General features: G+C 47.1%; 1 protein-coding gene and 1 pseudogene across 1 annotated transcript in view; one reads left to right on the forward strand and one right to left on the reverse strand.

The window, feature by feature from the left end:
* The window catches only part of ERCC2 (excision repair cross-complementing rodent repair deficiency, complementation group 2), a 25,386-nt gene extending 7,425 nt beyond the window's left edge, over window positions 1–17,961 (reverse strand). Inside the window, exons 1-9 of the mRNA XM_006901230.1 lie at window positions 17,860–17,961; window positions 11,303–11,443; window positions 7,619–7,732; window positions 6,426–6,659; window positions 5,532–5,886; window positions 5,025–5,193; window positions 4,577–4,695; window positions 205–305; window positions 1–140 (exon numbers count right to left, since the gene is read on the reverse strand). Of these exons, the coding sequence (XP_006901292.1) occupies window positions 1–140; window positions 205–305; window positions 4,577–4,695; window positions 5,025–5,193; window positions 5,532–5,886; window positions 6,426–6,659; window positions 7,619–7,732; window positions 11,303–11,443; window positions 17,860–17,892 (1,406 nt within the window). The 5' untranslated portion in view covers window positions 17,893–17,961. The remainder of the gene's footprint in view (window positions 141–204; window positions 306–4,576; window positions 4,696–5,024; window positions 5,194–5,531; window positions 5,887–6,425; window positions 6,660–7,618; window positions 7,733–11,302; window positions 11,444–17,859) is intronic.
* On the forward strand, window positions 16,233–16,649 carry LOC102846776 (annotated as a pseudogene).
* Window positions 17,962–19,012: the final 1,051 nt, after the last annotated feature.

Genomic DNA, 19,012 nt, shown 5'->3' on the forward strand with positions numbered 1-19,012 from the left:
GGGCACAGGCAGATCCTGGCCAAGGTCATGGTGAAGGTCGCCATGGTGACGGGGTGGAAGTCCAGGATCTTGGGGTAGATGTCCAGCGGGGACAGCGTCCCAGACGTGAGGATGACTGACTGGAAACGCTCAAACACGGGCTTGATGGCCAGAGAGGCGTCCATGCAGCTGAAGTGCAGTCGGGGAAGTGAGAAGCTCAAACACGGGCTTGATGGCCAGAGAGGCGTCCATGCAGCTGAAGTGCAGCACCGGGTTGGCAATGGTGGGGGTCCTGTCATCAAAGGGCTCGATGATGATGGTGAAACCTGCCGGGATGGAGAAGTGGCCCGAGATACGCCCACTCCAGCCACACCCAAACTCACCATCCAGCTCCTACTCAGACATGCAGCCCCCCAAATCAGCCACACACACCCCACAGCAAATGGGCCCAAGCCAGGGAGCAGGCATCTCGTTCCAGAACAGACGTTCACGGGGGACCCCAAGCACGAAGCATCCACAGTTCCTCAGACTCCCCGGGAGCCAAAGCTGGACACTCGTGGCTCGACCTTTCTATCTCCCAGCAAGCCACCTACCCTCTCCACGCCCACGGCTCTCACGCCCCGGGTGCCTTCCATCATGCCCCGCATCCCAGGGTGCCCTCCCTCATGCGTGACCCACAGTGTGTCCTCTATCCCCTCCCATCTGGACCAACATGGTCTCTGCACCAGCTCCATCCCTGCATCCTTCATTGACTTCCCACGCACCAGCCCAAGGTGCCTGTGGTCCCGAGTCAGACCACTTCCATCCCTACTCGGCACTTTCCTGTGGTCCCCACAGTCCTCCCATGATCTGGAATTACCTGTGAGACCCAGCCATGCTGGGCCAGCCTTTGCACTTGCTGGCCCCACTACCTGCAAAGCCTCCCAAGACAGTGGCCATTTGGGATGTGACTCAAACGTCAATGCCCTGGAGGCCTTCCCCAGCGACCTCGTCCATGGCGGGAGCCTGTGTCAAACACACTCGGCTCAGCAATACTTAGGACTTGTCTGTGACATTTAATCTGGTTTCTACTGCCTCCTCAATGCTGGGCCTGCACCAACAACAAACGACTGAATTCACAAATTCAGCCAGTGTCTGGTAGCCAGAGGAGCTGCAGACGTGAGACCTCAGCCCTGCTGCCCTCCTGGTCTACTGTTCAGTGGCAGAGATGAGAAGGAGGGGCTGGACTGGGCTCTGGAATCAGGGCAAGCTTCCTGGAGGAGAAGCCATCATTACTGAATTGAGGACTGAAAGGTGAAAGGAGGCAGCTGTGAACAAGGAAGACGAGAAAGGATGTTCCAAGTCAAAGAATGTGATGTCTTTGTGGAAAGGAAGTGAAGACAGGACAGAGAGAAAGGCAGAGAAGGAAGACGATGCAGGATGGACAGACGGATGGGCGTAAAGGCCCAGCAGGACCGGCAGCCGATTGGCCCTGGGGACGGGGAAATGGAGACTCTACCCTCCCCTGAAGCCGCCCAGCCACGGGAATCACATGGTCTGACCTGGTTCCCAGCATAGAACAGTAATCCCAGGGTATCAGCCTGGCCCTCCACCAGCTTAAGGCTGAGGAAGGCTGGGAATGCCGGCAAAGCCCCTGGAGGCCTGAGCCTTTCCTCCCCCTCCTCCACACCTGGGGCCCCAGCCCAGCCTTTCGCCCCCACATCTCTCTCCACACCCGCCCTTTCTTTACGTCCCCACAGCCTATTCTGGCCCAGATCCCTCCTCTCACGCCCGAGTGTCTCCACATTTGGCCCTGGGCCTCCCCTGTCCAGACCCTGCCGTGGACCTCCCAGGGTCCACACGAGCAGAACGACCAAGTTACTACATGGTGACCCCAGAAGGGACATGGAAGTCTTAACCCCTGACACTTGGAAAGGTGATCTTCTTTGGAAAAAGGGTCTTGGCAGAGGCAATCCAGTTAAGACAGGGTCACAATGCCAGCTGAGACTAGAGGATTCCCCAAGACTACTGTTCTGAGCGGAAGCTAGCCCCTGAAGTCACCTTGTAGCTAAACACCAGGCTGGTTCACAAAATGCCATTACCGATGAGCACTGTGGCCCCTTTACCAAAGAGTTCATGCCTATGAGACCAGTCAGCAATTATTTTAAAACAAAGATGAAAGGACAGGAGACGGGGAGACAAGATTAAGCAAAATGGAACAACCAGAATAGAAATGAGTCTTCACAGAAAAAAAAAAAAAATGTAACCAATGTCCTTGAACAGATTGTGCAGAAGTTACTGAAAGGGAACCTGATCCAGACTCAGGACAATCTCGTAAGTGTCAGAGCAGAACTGTACTCCTCACAGTTTCCAATGTCATTATTTTTGAGAAACAGATCACCAGGCCTTTCTTTGGAGGTACCTCTGGGTGGACTGAAACATCTAATCCTTTGGCCAGCAGCCAAGCATGTTAACCATCTGTACCCTTCAAGGAATCCCATACTGGATCTTGGTGGTTCTGAATGTAATGGTCAGTGTCTTTATAAAAGGAGATATTTGCAAAATGTTTGTTCCCAGTCGACAGGTTTTCCTTTCACTCTACTGGAAAAAAGTTTTGATGCACACAGGGATTTAATCTTTAGAAGCTCCCATCCGTCAGTTTTATCCTCTTTAGATCGTATATTTCTGGCTGTCTTTGGCAATCTCTTTATCCCGTCAACTAGGGCTTCTAAGCTTGATCCCGGTTTGTCTCTTATGAACTTTATGGTTTTGGGCTTTACTCCCACCTTGATTTTTATGTATGGTATGAGATGTGGATCCTGTTTCAGCTTTCAACAGTCCAGTTCTACCAGTACCATTTGTTGAGGCTGTCGTTTCCCCATTTGATAGGTTTTATTTCCTTGTCGACTATCAACTGACCTTAGATAGCTGGGTCTATTTCTGGGTTCTCAATTCTGTTCCATTGGTCTATGTGCCTGCCATTGTACCAGCACCATGCTGTTTGGGTTACTACTATTGTGTTTTGAGGTCAGGGAGTGCTATGTCTCTCACTTCATTTTTGTTTTTCAGAAGTGTTTTGCTTTTTCAGGGTCTCTTGCCTTTCTAAATAAACTTGACAATTTCCCTTTTGATCTCTTTGAAAAATGAATTTGGCATCTGTATTGGGACTGTGTTGAACATGTAGATAGCTTTTGGTAGAACTGTCATTTTCACAATATTGAGTCTTCTTATCCAAAAACAGGGCACATTTTTCCACTTCTTTAGGTCTTTTATTGTGTCTTGCAGAACTCATAATGAAAGTTTATAAATTCTCCTGGGCCTCCACAAGAAAAAGACTGATAACCCAATTATAAAACTGGCAAAAGACATGAAAAGAATTTTCACAGAGGAAGATACTCAAATGGCCAACAGATACATGAAATGCTCTAAATCACTGGCAATAAGAGAGGTGCAAATCAAAACCACAATGAGATACCATCTCACTCCAGTAGCACTGGCAAAGTTTAACAGGACAGCAAGTAATAAATGTTGGAGAGGATGCTGTAAGAAAGGAACTCTTATACACTGTTGGTGGGATTGTAAAATGGTACAACCACTCTGGAAGGCAGTTTGGCGCTTCCTCAAAAAGCTGAACATAGACATTCCATATGACCCAGCTATTTCATTGCTTGGAATATAACCTGAGAAAATGAGAACTGAAGCACAAACAGAGATTTGTACACCAATGTTCATAGCAACGTTATTCATCAATCCAAGAACATGGAAACAGCTCAGATGCCCAACCACAAACAAATGGGTTGGGAAATTGTGGTACATTCACACGATGGAATACTGCACAGCACGCAGGAGCAATGATTTTGTAATTAACTACCTAACTTGGGAGGGACTGGAAAGCGTTATGCTGAGTGAACTAACTCAGTCCCATAAGGACAAATACTGTATAAAACTACTATTGTAGAGTAAGTACGGGAGGAGGGGGAAGGCAGATGAGTAAGGATGGGTTGAGGGGTGAGGTGTTAATCACAGGGTAGCACAATTTGATAGGTGGGTGGGGGTGAAGGAAATGAGAAGGATCTTGTGTGAAAAACAATGTTTTGAAACTTTGTAAATAAAATAGTATTAAGAAAAAGAGAAAGATTTGTGGACACACAGACACATTCAGAGGGCAGACGGAGGCAGAGGCAGCTGTGACGTGGCTGTGAGTCAAGGAACGCCAAAGACTGCCAGCAAGGACCGGAAGCAACAAGAAGGCTGGAGGACACCTCCCTCAGGAGCCTTAATTCCAGGCTCTGCGCTTCCAGAATTGTGACAGAATAAATTTGTTCTCATAAGTTTCTAGTCTGTAGCAGAAACCACAGGACATGAATACACATCCCGACAGTGTGAGCAGATCCCACAGAACCTCCCCAGTCATCTCACCCTTACCCTACAGCCAGACTTGGAAGATACAGTTTGGAGGACAAGGCTTGCTCACTCAAGAGCCCTCAGTGGCTCCCCATAGCCACAGACAAGCCTGAACCCTATGAGGCCCCGCAAGTCTAGACTGCGAGAGTCTGCGGGACCTTTGCTTCCAGCTGCCAGAAGGTGTGCAGAGTGAGGCGTCAAGAAGGGCGCTTACCTTTGGCGTAGGTGCTGACGAGGGTGGCGAAGTTAGCAAGGAGGGTGAGAGGGGAGAAGTCGGCCAGGTCGGCGATCTCCAAGGTGTGCAGGAGGGACCGCAGGCGCTCGGCGCAGAATCTGGGGGGGAAGGCAAGCTTTGGTGGGGGCTGGAGAGTGGACACAAGGGGTGAGCAGGCCCAGCCTCCCCCATCTCTGTCAGACAGGTGGGCACATGCCAGTCTCCCCAGGTACCAGGTACTCTGTGAGGCCAGAGTGTTGTGTTTCAGTCACGGTACAGCTGTCCCTGACACACAACAATGCCCCCTTCCCTCTCTCCTCCCAGTGAGGTCACACAATCTGATCACCTTTAAACATTTTATGGGGAAATGTTTAGCCATTAAAACTTAAGGTCCTGCTCACTGCAGAGACCCAGGGACACTTGTCACCTGCCGGGGCCACAATCGCACCTGAGGGGCTTCCGCTCGATGCACACGCGCTGGGCCAGGCCGCTGAGGAAGGCTGGGGGGCTCTCCTGCACCACGTGCTGCACACGCAGCCGCAACTTGACGTATTCCAGCAGCCGCCGCAGGAAGCCCAGGAAGTGCTCTGCTGTGCGGATGGAGCCGGGGACAGCCTCTGCGGGGACAGCAGGGTCAGCGGCTGGGGAGCTGGGGGGCGGGTAGGGGACCATGGGGGACAGCAGGGTCAGCCGCTGGGGAGCAGGTGGGGGACCATGGGGGACAGCAGGGTCAGCAACCGGGAGGCTGGGAGGGGCACTGTGGGGAAAGAGGATAGCAGGGTCAGGAGCTGGGGGGCGGGGGAGAGCAGGGTCAGCAGCTGGGGGGCTGGGGGTGGGCGGGGCAGAGCAGGGTCAGCAGCCAGGGGGTCTGGGGGGGTACTGTGGGGGACAGCAGGGTCAGCAGCCGGGAGGCTGGGGGATGGGCGGGGGCACTGCGGCGACAGCAGGGCCTCACCCTTCAGCACTTCATCGGGCAGCACGGGGTTGGCCAGGTGGGCATCCGTCTCCCGGGCGATGCTGGCCTCGCGCAGCCCCTCCACCAGGCGCCGGTACTCCTCCCGCAGGCGCTGTTCATCCGTCTCCTTGATTCTGAGCACGGTCTTCTGCAGGGTCTCCAAGTTGCCCTGGCAGCGGTCCAGGGTCCGGCGGGTGATGTTGACGCTCATGGAGTCGATGCAGACGTTGTCGATGTTGTGGGCCTCGTCGAAGACCACTACCGCCTTGCGGGCCAGCTCCTTGGACACCAGGTCGGCGATCTTGGGGTCCAGCAGGTAGTGGTAGCTGTAAACCACCACGTTGGCGTGCAGGATCTAGCAGCAGGGGTGTGGGTTACCCAGGTACCCTGACACTCCCATCCTGGGCCCACCTGTCCTTCACCCCCATCCCCCTACCCTGTGACCGCCCCCATAAGGAGAGACAAGACCCAGATAGCTAGACAGACAGACAAGAGGCAAATAAAACAGAGAGACAGATGGACATCTGAGACGGGCATGGAAAAGCATACAAAGCGGCACACACACAGGCGATGTAAGGACAGACTGACAGACAGACAGGTGCATGGAGAAAGAAAGAGGGTGAGCGAGGAAGAGGGAGACTGACAAGCAGATGGAAGACAGACCCAAATAGACAGACAGACAGATACAGCATGCCGACCAATTCACAGGCAGTCAGAGAGAGGCAGACACAGGTGGACAGACAGACACTCTCTCACAGGTAGATACAGATAGACAAGGCCAAGTGGTCAATACACAGACACAGACACACACACACACACACAGATCCAGGTTAAGATGAGGTGCAGGAAGTCCTCCTCCCACCTGCCCCCCCTGTAACCCCACAGCCTTCTCACTGAGTAGCGGGCGAGGAAGTAGGGGCACCAGCCATGGCGTCGCCCCACGGCTTTCAGGTCATCCAGGTTGTAGATGCCAGAAGGGAGGGGCACCTGGCGCCCGTGAACGTCGAACTCCTCGTAGAAGCGACAGTGCGGCATGCTAGGGTCCTGCTGGTACTGGGCCCGCACGTACGAGGCTGTGAGGCTGTGGCACTTCCCATCCACATCCTTCCCGAAGCGGAGAGGCGTCACCTGTATCCACGACGGTTACAGAGAGGAGGTAATGTGGATGTTAACTCATGAAAACTCCAACCTAATTAGGGCACTATCTTAACTTCAATGAGGCTCTAAACACCCCAGACTTATCGGTGAACGGCAACATAAAGATTTAATAAAAGAATGTTGCAGGAAAAGTCATGAATCAAAGTATGTATGGATTTGTCTACGGCCGTAACACCCTGAATGCGCCCAATCTCAGAAGCTAAGCAGGGTTGGGCCTGGTTAGTACTTGGGATGGGAGACCGCCTGGGAACAATGGGTGCTGTAGACTTATTAAATTGGAAGAATCTGTTCTGAAAAATATAGTATTTGAATTTTATAAATAAATTAGTATAATAATAATACCAAAAAAAATGTTAGTGAAATACACCTAAAAAAAAAAAGTATGGGTTCTTGCATGGAAAGTCAGTCTGCTTTGTAAATTCTCACCCAAAATGAAAAAAAATTTTGAGGGAGGGAAAAGGAGATGAGGTTCTCTAAAACAAAAAGGAGAGATGGAAATTCAAGGACGGGAGGCCAGAGTGGAAATCGACAGAATGGCAATGCTTTGAGCAAAATGCAACTACTGTCGCTGAACAATTCCTGCCGAGATCATCAAATGGGAACCTGACCTGTGGGTAAATGTTTTAAAAAAAATAATAATTTAATTTTAAAAATGGCCAGGAAAGCAGGCTTGGTTGACACCAAGAGTTGCTTCTTTCAATGTCACCTCGGCTGAGAAGCAGGAAGCTCTCCCAGAGGCCTCCAGTTCTCGTCAAGCTGCCGTCACGGAATACTTAAATGTGTTAGGTCAGGGTACTTGCCTGGGCCATGAGTGACAAGCGAGAAGGGAAGTACGTGTAAGAAGGCCCCGAGTATCTCCCCTGCACTGGGGATCTCGGGCTCCTAGTCGGAGGGAGTCTTTACGGGCAATGCCAGGAATGGGTGCTCACCTCGGGGTGAATACACAGGTTCTTGCGGGAGCTCAGGGCCAGTCCCAGGAACTGCAGCTTCTCTCCCTCCTGCTTCTCGTAGAAGTTCAGCAACTTGCGCAACTCTTCAATCACCTGCTCCAGACAGGGGAGACATGTGGCCTCACGGAAGCCTGAGCCTCTGCCCAGACTCTTTCTCAACGTCCAGACACCCTCCCAAGGCAGGTGAGGGTGGTCACAGGGGGTCCAATGCAGCAGGATGTGTCAGGGAGTGAGGGAAGTGGAATCCCACTTCTGACACCTCTTGATGACAGGGTTTACCAAGATGGTTCATTTTATGAGCGAACCTGAGCAGGCCTACTTCCTGTTGGGCATCAAACACGCATCAAGCTGCTATGTGCTTAGGTGAGCGGGGCGTGGGTAGGGCAGATGAGATTCCATCACAGAATCTCATGAAATGAAATCGATGTAACATGATGTGATTAAAGCCAGGACCAGTTCTGAGTCACAATGATCCCCACTTGTGTCAGAGTAGGACTGGGCCCCACAGCGCTTTCAATGATTGAGTTTTGAAAAGCAGACTGACTGCCAGGCCTTTCCTCTGAGGTGTATCAGAGTTGACTTGAAACACTAACTTTTTGGTTAGGAACTTGAGTGAGTTAACTGTTTTGCTACCAACCAGAGATTCCTAATATAAAGTAATGATCTTCTATGATGTAACCCAATAACATGTAATAGCTGTGGACAGCGCCCTCAAGTGGACTCTGTCTCACAGCGATCCTGTGTATGACAGAACGAAACACCTGCCCTGCTCCATCCTCACAGCTGTTGCCAACTTTGAGCCCAACTTTGTGGCAGTCACTGTGTTGCTCCATCAAGTTCAAGGTCTTGCTCGTGCTCGCTGACTCTCTGTTTAAGCACAATATCCTTCTCTAGGGACTGGTCCTTTTTGGCAGCATTTTCAAAATTAAGTGAGATGAAGTCCTGCCATCATTGCTTCTGAGAAGCATTCTTCTAAGTCCTATTTGTTCTTCATGAACAGATCTAGTGGTCTGTGGTATATTCCATATTCTTTGCCAATATCATAATTTAAATGCATCAATTCTTCTTGTCTTATTCTCCAGCTTTCACATGCACGTGAGGGGATTAAAAATTATCATGCATTGGGTAAAAAGGGCACACTAAAGTCCTCTAAGTGGCAGCTATGTTTTTATTTTATTATTTTGTGTGTGTGTACCACGACTGCCCCTCCTTCTCCAACAGAGCATCTGGTGGATCCGAACTGTATACCTCTGGGACTGCAGTGCAGGTTCTTGCCACTAGACCACCAGAGCTCCCTGACAGCTATGCTTTTAAACACTTTAAATATATATCTGCTGTCAGGGACCCTTCCAAAGTGCTAAAGAGCAATGATGTCAGTCTAGAGAGTAAGGTGCACCCGATCCAGGGCATGGTCTTCACAATTACTTGGTAGGCTGGACAATGACTAAGGATGACAGAAGAATCAATGCCTTTTGAGCTGTGGTGCTGGAGAAGAGTACTAAACATACTACGGACTGCCAAGAGAATAAACAGGTCTGTCTTGAAGAGGGTGAAACCAAGCTGCTCCTTGGAGGCAAGGATTTTGAAGCTCCGTCTCACAACAGTTTGGGCACATGGCCAGGAGGGACCAGTCCTTGAGAGATGGACATCATGCTTGGAAGGGAGGAAGGACAGCACAGGAGAGGAAGATCTTGCATGGGATGGACGGATACAGCAAACTAGGGTAAAGGGGGTAGATGCGTCAGAGACAGGTGTGCCTGAGATTGGCTCAGGACAGGGCCGGCTTCAGAGCTGTTTTACATAGGCAACTTGATGGCACATACCAACAAAAACAACAAAATAAAATATTGTTGTCACTGTTGGGTGTTGTTGAGTAAGAACTAACTCACAGCTGACCCTCCACCAGGTTTTCAAAGACTGTAATTGCTCGGGAGGAGATAACCCATCTTTGTCCCTCGGAGCAGCTGGTGGGTGGATTTGAACCATGTGCCTTTAGATTGAGAGTGTAACACTCTACATGCTAGGCCACTAGAGCTTCCTATACGTAATATTAGGTAACGCAATTAAAGCCAGAACCAACTGTCCAGCTGAGCTCAACTCATGGCAACGCCATGTGTGCCGACAAAGAACTCTGCACCTGAGGGTTTTCAGTGTGGATTTCTCAGCGGCAGGTCACCAGGCCTTTCCTGTGAGGCCTCCTGGGGTGAACTCAAAACATTAAGCTCTCAGTTGGAAGTCAGGGATGTCAACACAGAGAGATTCCTAATATTTAAAATTATGCCATAATTTAAATGCATCAATCATCTAATGTAATGTTATCAACAAACAGAGGTCTTATTAGGGAATGACAGAGCACAAATTCAATCACTTCTGAGCTACTAAAAGACCAGAGCAGGCACAGTAGCACATATACACAAAGTGAAACACAGGTGACAGGTGAGTATCACCTGTAAGTAGAAGAATGCCAAGAATAATATGCCAGGGAAGAGCTATTAGAAGAGAACATCCTGGGAGCTCTGGTGGCCTAGTGGCAAGAGGCTGCACTGCAATCCCAGAGGTATGCGGTTCAAATCCACTAGATGCTCTGCTGGAGAAGAAGGGGGCAATCTCCTCCTGTACCAGTCAGACCTGATTTGACGGTACACGTAAAAATAATACAATAAAAAAAAAAAAGAAGAAGAAGAAAACATCCCCAGCACTGCCACTACTGGGAATACACCCTAAAGAATCTAGAACTGCCTGCAATGCAAACAGATACATGCACATCCATGTTAACTGCTGTGTTAATTACAATAGCAAAGAGACAGAAGCAACCCAAGTGCCCATCAGCAAATGAATGGATAGAAAAACTACAGTATATTCATATAATGGAATACTAGGCAGCACTGAAAAACAACAAACTCATAAAACATTACACAGCATAGGTGACCCTGCAGGACATTATGCTGAGTGAAATATCTCAGTCACAACAGGACAAATACTGCACAGCATCACTGTTATAAAGCAGGTCTGACAGGGGATGGGGGAGAGATAATGTATTGTTACAGATGAAGGAAAGAACTATTTAAAAGGAATATATGAACTGGTATAAAGTTAAAAATAATTAAAAAAATGACTGAAAGAAAGAAAGAAAGAAAAGAATATATGATGAGGCATTATACCAACGACAAAAGCCCAGAATACACCAGATGCTCTGCCGGGGAAGGAGGGACAATCCTCCTGTACCAGTCAGATCTGATTTGACGGTACACACACAAAAAAATAATAAAATAAAAATTTTTTTTAAAAAAAAAAAAGAGCCCAGTACATTGCAAAGAGAGCTGGCGGGTGGGGGAAGGGCGGTAACCGTGCAACACTGAATAAATATTTAAAAAAAAAAGAACTGGAGGATGGTGAAGGGAGGGAGAGGGGCTAAAACGTGTAACAATGAATGAATGAAATATCTAACTTTTCTGTAAACTTTCGTTACAATCACAATTAAAATATTATTAAAAAAAATAAAAGAAGATCACAGGAAGGACTGACAAGGCTGAGGTTGTGGTTTGGCCTTTCAGCCTCCAGAACTACAAGAAAAAGGAGTGTCTGTTCCTCCAAGTCACCCCCCTTGTGGTGTTTCTCTTACAGCAGCGCTAGGAGACTAAGACACCCCTCAGGCTTACTTACCTTCTCGATCTCGGGCACGGTCCGCGAGCAGTAGATGAGTTTGGTCACGTCCAGCGGGTACGCCCGCTGATACGCCACGATCAGAGATAACAGTGACACTGTCTTCCCAGTGCCCGAGGGCATCTCCAGGACTCCATGACCCTGTGTTGTGGGGGGAGGGAGAAGACACAGACTCTCAGGACCCTGAAGACACAAACTCTTGTGAGGTTACCACCAACCCTTCTTCTCCGAGAGACTCGTCACCAGCACAGTAGTTAACAGTTTGGGTGCTAAGAGGTAGGTAGGTTGGGATTGAGGAAGATGAATCCCATTCTATCCCCTCTTTATTCAGTAGTTTTAGCCAAGTGCCTTCACGTTCCCGAATTCATCTCTAAAATGGGTCTAATGAGAAGGCCTTGCTCATACTAGGACTATGCGATCAACGGGGAACTGTGAGCTGAAGATTTAGCATGTTATCAGAGACATAATGAACCCATTTTCCTCTTAACTCAGCAAGTACTTCCATAGCAGTTTTTCTTAAGTCTCTCGTATCACGCTCTACAGATATTTGGGGCTGGAGAATACTTAGTTTATGGGGCAGCTGTCCTCATAACACAGAATGTCTGGAAGTATCTCTGGCTTCTACCTATTAGGAACTAGGAACACACACAATTCATGTTTTGCTGCTGTTTTTATGGCTTTGAATTGGAACCAATTCACAGCCAATCCTCCAGCGGGTTTCCTACAAGGGTAAATCTCATGAGAGGAAAGTGCTCATCTTCCTCCCCAAAAGCAACTGGTGGATTCAAACGGTCTGCCTTTGGGTTGTAAGCACAAGTCCTTACCCACTAGGCCACCAGAGCTCTGCTGTTATTAGGTGCTGTCAAGCTAACTATGAGTCAAAGCACCTCTATGAACAACAGCTCTGAACCCTGTCCTATCCTGTGCCAGCCTCATCATCTCTGACACATTTGAGCCCATTGCCACAGTCACTGTGTCAATCCATCTTACTGGAGGTCTCCCTCTCACTCTAACGAATAGCATCTCCTAGCATCATGTCCACAGTACATAAGAGGAAGCCAAACACTCTGTGAGGGGTCAAAACTCACCCCGCCTTATTTATCCTAACTCATTTAACCTCCACAACAACCATGAAGTTGTTGTTACGTGCCATCGAGTGGCTTGCGAATCACTGCGGCCCTATAGACAACAGCTCTGAAACCTGCTCTATCTTGAGTCAAGCTCATTGTCTGACACATCTACCCCCCATTACCCTAGTCACTGAATCAGCCCATCTCATTCAGAATCTTCCTCTCCTGCGCTGTCCCTCCACCCTCCCAAGCATGATGGCCTTCTCTAAGGTCTGGTCCCTCCTTTCAACATGCCGAAAGTATGTCAGATGGAGCTTCAAAATGCTTGCCTCCAAGGAGCAGCCTGGTTTCACCCTCTCTAGGATGAACCTGTTTGTTCTCCTAGCAGTCCATGGTATATTCAATACTTTTCTCCAGCACCACAATTCAAAGGTATTAATTAATTTTCTCATTCCTAGTCTTTGTCTAGCTTTCTGATGCACAACAATTGTGAACACCATGGCCTAGATCAGGCGCATCTTAGTCTCTAGACTGAAATATTTGCTTTTCAGTACTCTGGAGAGGTCCCTGACAGCAGATATACCAAAGCAACTCGTCTTCTGATTTCCCGGCTGCTGGTACTAAGAGTACTAAGAGTGTTGATTGTGGAGCCAAGCAAGTTGAAGCTATTAACTATCTCAATCTCTTCACTGTCCATAATGATGCTGCCAACTGGGCCAGAGGTAAGGATCTTTGTTTCCTCGATGCTAAGGTTCAATCCATATTGAAGGCTGCAGTCATTGACCTTCTGCAGCAAATGCATTAGGTCCTCCTCAGTTTCAACAAGCAAGGTTGTGCTGTCTGCATAATGCAGGCTGTTGATAAGGCTTCCTCCAGTCCTAATGTCACATTCTTCCTCATAGAGCCCAGCCTCCCAGATGACCTGTTCCACATAGAAGATGGAAGGAGTACACAGAGTCACTATACTAAAAAGAATTGACTGATACAGAAGAATTTAATGAAACAACGCATGAAACAAGGCAACGGTGATGAAGGACCTTCAAGCTGCTCTGAAGGAATTGGCAAAAATGAGGCCCCAGAAATTGACAGCATAAAAATTGACATATTTCAACAGGCACTGCCCTGTACATGCTCATCAAGTTATGCCAAGAAATCTGAAGGACAACCACCTGGCCAACTGACTGGAAGAGATCCATATTTGTTCCCATTGGAAAAAAAAAAGAAAAAAAAGATGACCTCAACTATGAGATATCATCTCACCTCAGTAAGAATTGCAAAATTCAACAGAGCAGCAAACAACAAATACTGGTGAGGTTGTGGAGAAACTGGAACCGATTCATTGTCGGTGAGAGTGTAAAATGGTGCAACCACTATGGAAGGGGAAAAAGTTGGAAACAGAAACACCATCTGACTGAGCAATTTCAGTAATGGGAATATAGAACTAAAGAAACGAGAACTGCCACCCAAGCGGATATACGCACACTCATGTCTATTGCTGCTTTGTTCAAAATAGCAAAGAGTTGGAAACAACCCAAGTGTCCATCAACAAACAAATGGATAGAGTTGTGGTACAGTCACACAATGGAATATTATACAGCACTGAAAAACAAAGAACTCATGAAATATTATACAAAATGGGTGGCCCTGGAGGACATTGTGCTGAGTGAAATATCTCAGTCACAAAAGGACAAATACTGCATAATGTCACTATTATAAAACAGGACTGACATGGGGGTTGGGAGAAACTAAGAAAAGAGGGGATAAATAATGTACACGGCATTGAAACAGATGATGGAGAAAACTGTTTAAAAGGAATATACGATTAGCTATTATTGGCATGACAAGGATTCAGAATAAGAGCTGCATAGTAAAGTGCACTGGGGGGATTGCATTAACAATGAAAGAATTTTTTTTCAAAGAAAAAGTGAACTGGGGGGCAGGGAGGAAAATGTGCAACAATGAATGAATGGAAATCTAAGTTCTCCATAAACTTTCATTAAAATCTCAAGTAAACAAACTTTAAAAAAGTGACCCGATAGTCTGTGAAAATTATCAAACAATATCATTAATATCACATGCAAGCAAGATCCTGCCGAGAATTATCCAAAACGACTGGAACAGCACAACAGAGAACTGCCACGTGTGCAAACTGGATTATAGAAGAGGCCATGGCACAAAGGACATTCTAGCCAATGTTAGACGGATTTTAGCTGAAAGGAGAGAATACCAGAGGAATGTCTATCTGTGTTTCATTGACTATGCAAAAGCATTTGACTGTATGGATCACAACAAACTGGTGAACACTGAGAAGAATGGGAATCCCAAAACACTTGATTGTATTTATGAGAAAACTATACTTGGACCAGGAGGAAGTCATCAGAAAGAGCAAGGAAACAGTGCACAATTCAAAACCAGGAAAAGTGTATGCCCGGGGTGCTTCCTATCTCCATACCTATGAGGTAGACGAAATTAAAACTCATGTTCCCCCCTACAAGAATCTGAGTAGAACTGAGTTCTACAGGATCTTCCACAGCTGGTTTTGAGGAAGTAGATCGCCAGACCTTTCTTCCAAGGCAACTCTGGGTAGATCTGAAGCTCCAATTTTTCCATTGGTGGCCAAGCACGTTAACCAGTCACACAGAGATTCCAAGTCCTATTACTATACAGTGGCTGAACCCTTCACTGCTAAGCACAAGGCAGACAGATCAAACCCACTTGTCATTCTGAGGGAGAAAGATGCAGCAGTCCATGTCTGTAAAAATTCAACAACTCATTGTTGTCAAGTTGAACTCAACTCACAGCTGAGCCTGCAGCACAGTTTCAGAAGCTTTGGACGGCCTAAGACTGTCCATTTTCCTCCAATGGAGCTGGAAATGGATTCAAACCACTTATTTTGGGGTTAGCAGTGCAACTTCCACCCCACTAAAGCCATCAGAACTCCTTCTGTAAAAATGACAGCTTTGGAAATCCCACGGGTCACTTTTACTCTGTCCTATAAGGGTCACTATGAATAGAAAGGGACTTGACGGCAATGGGTTTGGTTTGTTTGAAGTTTTAACAGAGGAGGAAACTGGATACAAGAAGTTCATTAATTTGCTCAAGGACACACAGTCAGGATGGATTGTGAATCTGGGATTTTACCTCCAAAGTCTATGTACCCCTACCAATTAGGATGTTTGGTCTTTTGTACCGTCAAGTTAGAACCAACTCATAGTTGACCCTTCAGCAGGTTTTCAGAAGCGGCAAATCAAATGGGAGGGAAAGGCCCATCTTTCTCCCACAGAGCCGCTGGTGGGTTCAAACTTTTGGGCTGGCAGTGCAATTCTTTACCACTGAAGATTCTCACCACTGGGCCAATTGGCAGTACCATGACAGATGGAGAAGAGACTGAGGTGGTCTACAATTTCAGTTTGCTTGACTCCACAATCAACACTCTTGACACCAGCAGTCAAGAAATCAAAAGATGAATTGCGTTGGGGAAAGAAGCAGGGACCTTTCTCGAAGCTCTTAAAGAGATGTTAATCTACAGATTAAGGTGTGCCTGATCCAGGCCAGAGTCTTTGCATTAACTCGCTATGTATCAGAAAGCTGGAGAAGACTAAGGATGACAGATGAAGAATCAATGTCCACCAGATGCTCTGCTGGAGAAAGAGGAACAATCGCCTCCTGTACCAGTCAGATCCAATTTGACGGTACACACATTAAAAAAAAAAATAGGTGGCTGCGTGTTTCCGGAAGACGTGGCGGCTCTCGCCTGGGTGGCTTCCTGAATTCGTTTCTCCCGATTCAGCTGCTTATCCTGCCATCGACTTGGTGCAGCCGCCGCATCTTCTCCCGCCGTTGACCTCACCACCGCAGCCATGATCTCCTTAACCGACACCCAGAAAATTGGAATGGGATTGACAGGATTTGGAGTGTTTTTCCTGTTCTTTGGAATGATTCTCTTTTTTGACAAAGCACTACTGGCTATTGGAAATGTTTTATTTGTGGCTGGCTTGGCTTTTGTAATTGGTTTAGAAAGGACATTCAGATTCTTCTTCCAAAAACATAAAATGAAAGCAACAGGATTTCTCCTTGGTGGTGTCTTTGTGGTCCTTGTTGGTTGGCCTTTAATAGGCATGATCTTCGAAATTTATGGGTTCTTTCTTTTGTTCAGGGGCTTCTTCCCTGTGGTTGTTGGTTTCATTAGAAGGGTACCAGTCCTTGGGTCCCTCTTGAATCTACCTGGAATTAGATCATTTGTAGATAAAGTTGGGGAAAGCAACAATATGGTATAACAACAAGTGAACTGAAGACTCATAAAATATTGTATTATTTATAAAATCCTCTGAAGAATATTCAGCACAAAACTAAATTACATGAAATAGCTTGTAATGTTTTTTACAGAAGTTTAAAATGTATAGCCTACAAAGTACCAACAGCAATTAGGAAAGGAGCAAAAACAGGTTTGTAACCCAGTGATCTAAGAAGTCAGCGAGCAAAGGGAAGGAGGTGAAATCAGCGTTACAATCCATACTGAAACTCTTGAAGGCTATTATTGTTTTTTCCACAATGTGTGAAACACAGCCATCCTTAGAGAATTGTGCCTGTTCCTTTTCTTTTTATATTTTGAAAGTGTGGGAACACCCATAGGCATTGCTGTTTAGCTTTGTCCACTGCACTGTATCTCTGAAAGTGATGGATGAGGTAGATTGGATTATGTCATTTTAAAACTTGGAAGAACAGTTTTTGGTTTTTAATCACCTTTTTTTTAAATGTGGTTAAAATATAACCTTTCTAGTTCTTCTGAATCTTAATGTTTTAAAGCCAGATGCAAATCTGAACTAGATATTCTGTTAGAATATGAAAAGGTCATGTTTTTTAGTTCCTGTATTTATAGCTGGCTATGCACTTTTTTGGTCAGCACACACTCTGGAAATACTCATGCTTATTGAGAGTCCAGCCTCCAAGTATCTGCCTGTTATTGTTCACTTAACAAAGAGCGCTCTTGACTATAAAGTAATCTGTTACAAGAGTTGTATCGATGAAGTCTTTTATTTAAGGTACTAAATGGTGCAAAGAAAATGTGTCTTTCAGTGTCATGATGTAGTTTTTCTTTTTTAAAATTTCATTTTCTTTTTCATATATTAAAATAACTATTGGCATTGTTTACTTTAAAATATGTAACTTCTTAAAAGGTTAAACTTAACATCTTTTTTTAAAGGGCTGTTCATCCAAGCTGTTTTCCTTTTATATCTTCAACCTTTTCATAAATAAAAATCAGTATGTATGATACATGCTTCATGTGAGCACTCTTCATCTGGAAATGGAGAGCATTTCTAAGATTACATATGGACGTTATTTTACTCTCATTAAACTGACTCTAGATTCTTAAAAACAAGAAAAAAAAATGCTGGGGTCTTGGCGATCTAGATGTCCTTTAAGCTCAGTTTTGGACTCACGAGGGGCAGCCCTCCCTGCAGAGTGGTCAGCGGCCGCGGGACCCACCTTGGCGTCCAGCGTACGTTTGAGCTCCAGCATGTAGGAGAACTGCTCCGGGTAGATGTAGTCGTAGGGGAAGTAGACCAGCAGCCCGTCCACGTTGAGCCTGGAGGCAAAGTCGGCTGAGTCGCCTTCCCAACACTCCCTCTAGCCCCCCACTTCTCCAGTCCCCGTGACCCCTATCCTACGTCTTCCGGATGAGAGCAGTTACCTGCCGGTCCTCCCGGGTATCCCTCCAGTTCCTAAGCAGCCGCCGGGTCTCCCCATTGGCCATCCCGTTACCGCCCTGCCAGTCCCCAAGCCTATCCCATTCCTCCTCTTCAAGCTCCCCTCGCCCTACAGAGAAGCCCAGGAGAACCCCAGATCCCCCCATCTCTCAGCCCCCTGCTCCCGTCCTCCAGCAGCTGCCCCCGGGTTCCCGACCCACTTCATGGCGTCGACCTCAGGGTGCAGCAGCTCCCACCACCTCTTTCATGAATACTCAACGAGAGGCAAGCTCGCAAGGACGCTTCTGCTTCCTTACGATATTATTGGTTAATTCCACTCCGGGTGGGAGGAACCAATAGAAATACCGTGCGTGCGTATGACGACAACTAGGCGGGCTTCGGCGAGCTAGAGGTGCTGGAGGCGTGGCTGATGAACGCCGAGTACCGAGATCAAAACATGAAAGGAGGAAAGCCGAGAGAATCGATGCTGTTCAATCAATCAGCTTCTTACCTGCCAAGTTTCATCGTTCACAACGGAGGATGGAGGCTGACTTTACCGCATCAAACAAACTGCCGCCTTGTGTTGTTATCCTGGGAGATATCCATTTATTGTTGTTAGGTGTCATTCATTGAGTCCACTACTATGAATCACCGTGACTTTGTAAACAGATCACCTCCACCTTGCCCCATCCTGAGCCATCCTCGAGCCATGCTCAAGCCCACGGTTACAGCCACCCATCCTGTCCTTCTCTGACTCTACCTTTCCCAGCATAATGTCATTTTCCAAGCCCTTGCTCCTGCTGGCAGCATACCCTAAGTAAGTGAGACCAAGTTTGACCATTCTTACCTCTACGTAGCATCTTAGTTGCGCATCTTGTAAGATTTGTTTGTTCTTTTCGAAGTCCTTGGGATATTTAATACTCTTCAACACCACAATTCTTTTTTTAAATTTA

This window comes from Elephantulus edwardii, unplaced genomic scaffold, assembly GCF_000299155.1.
Source record: "Elephantulus edwardii isolate Elephantulus edwardi_28Jun2011 unplaced genomic scaffold, EleEdw1.0 scaffold00315, whole genome shotgun sequence".
Classification (NCBI taxonomy): Eukaryota; Metazoa; Chordata; class Mammalia; order Macroscelidea; family Macroscelididae; genus Elephantulus; species Elephantulus edwardii.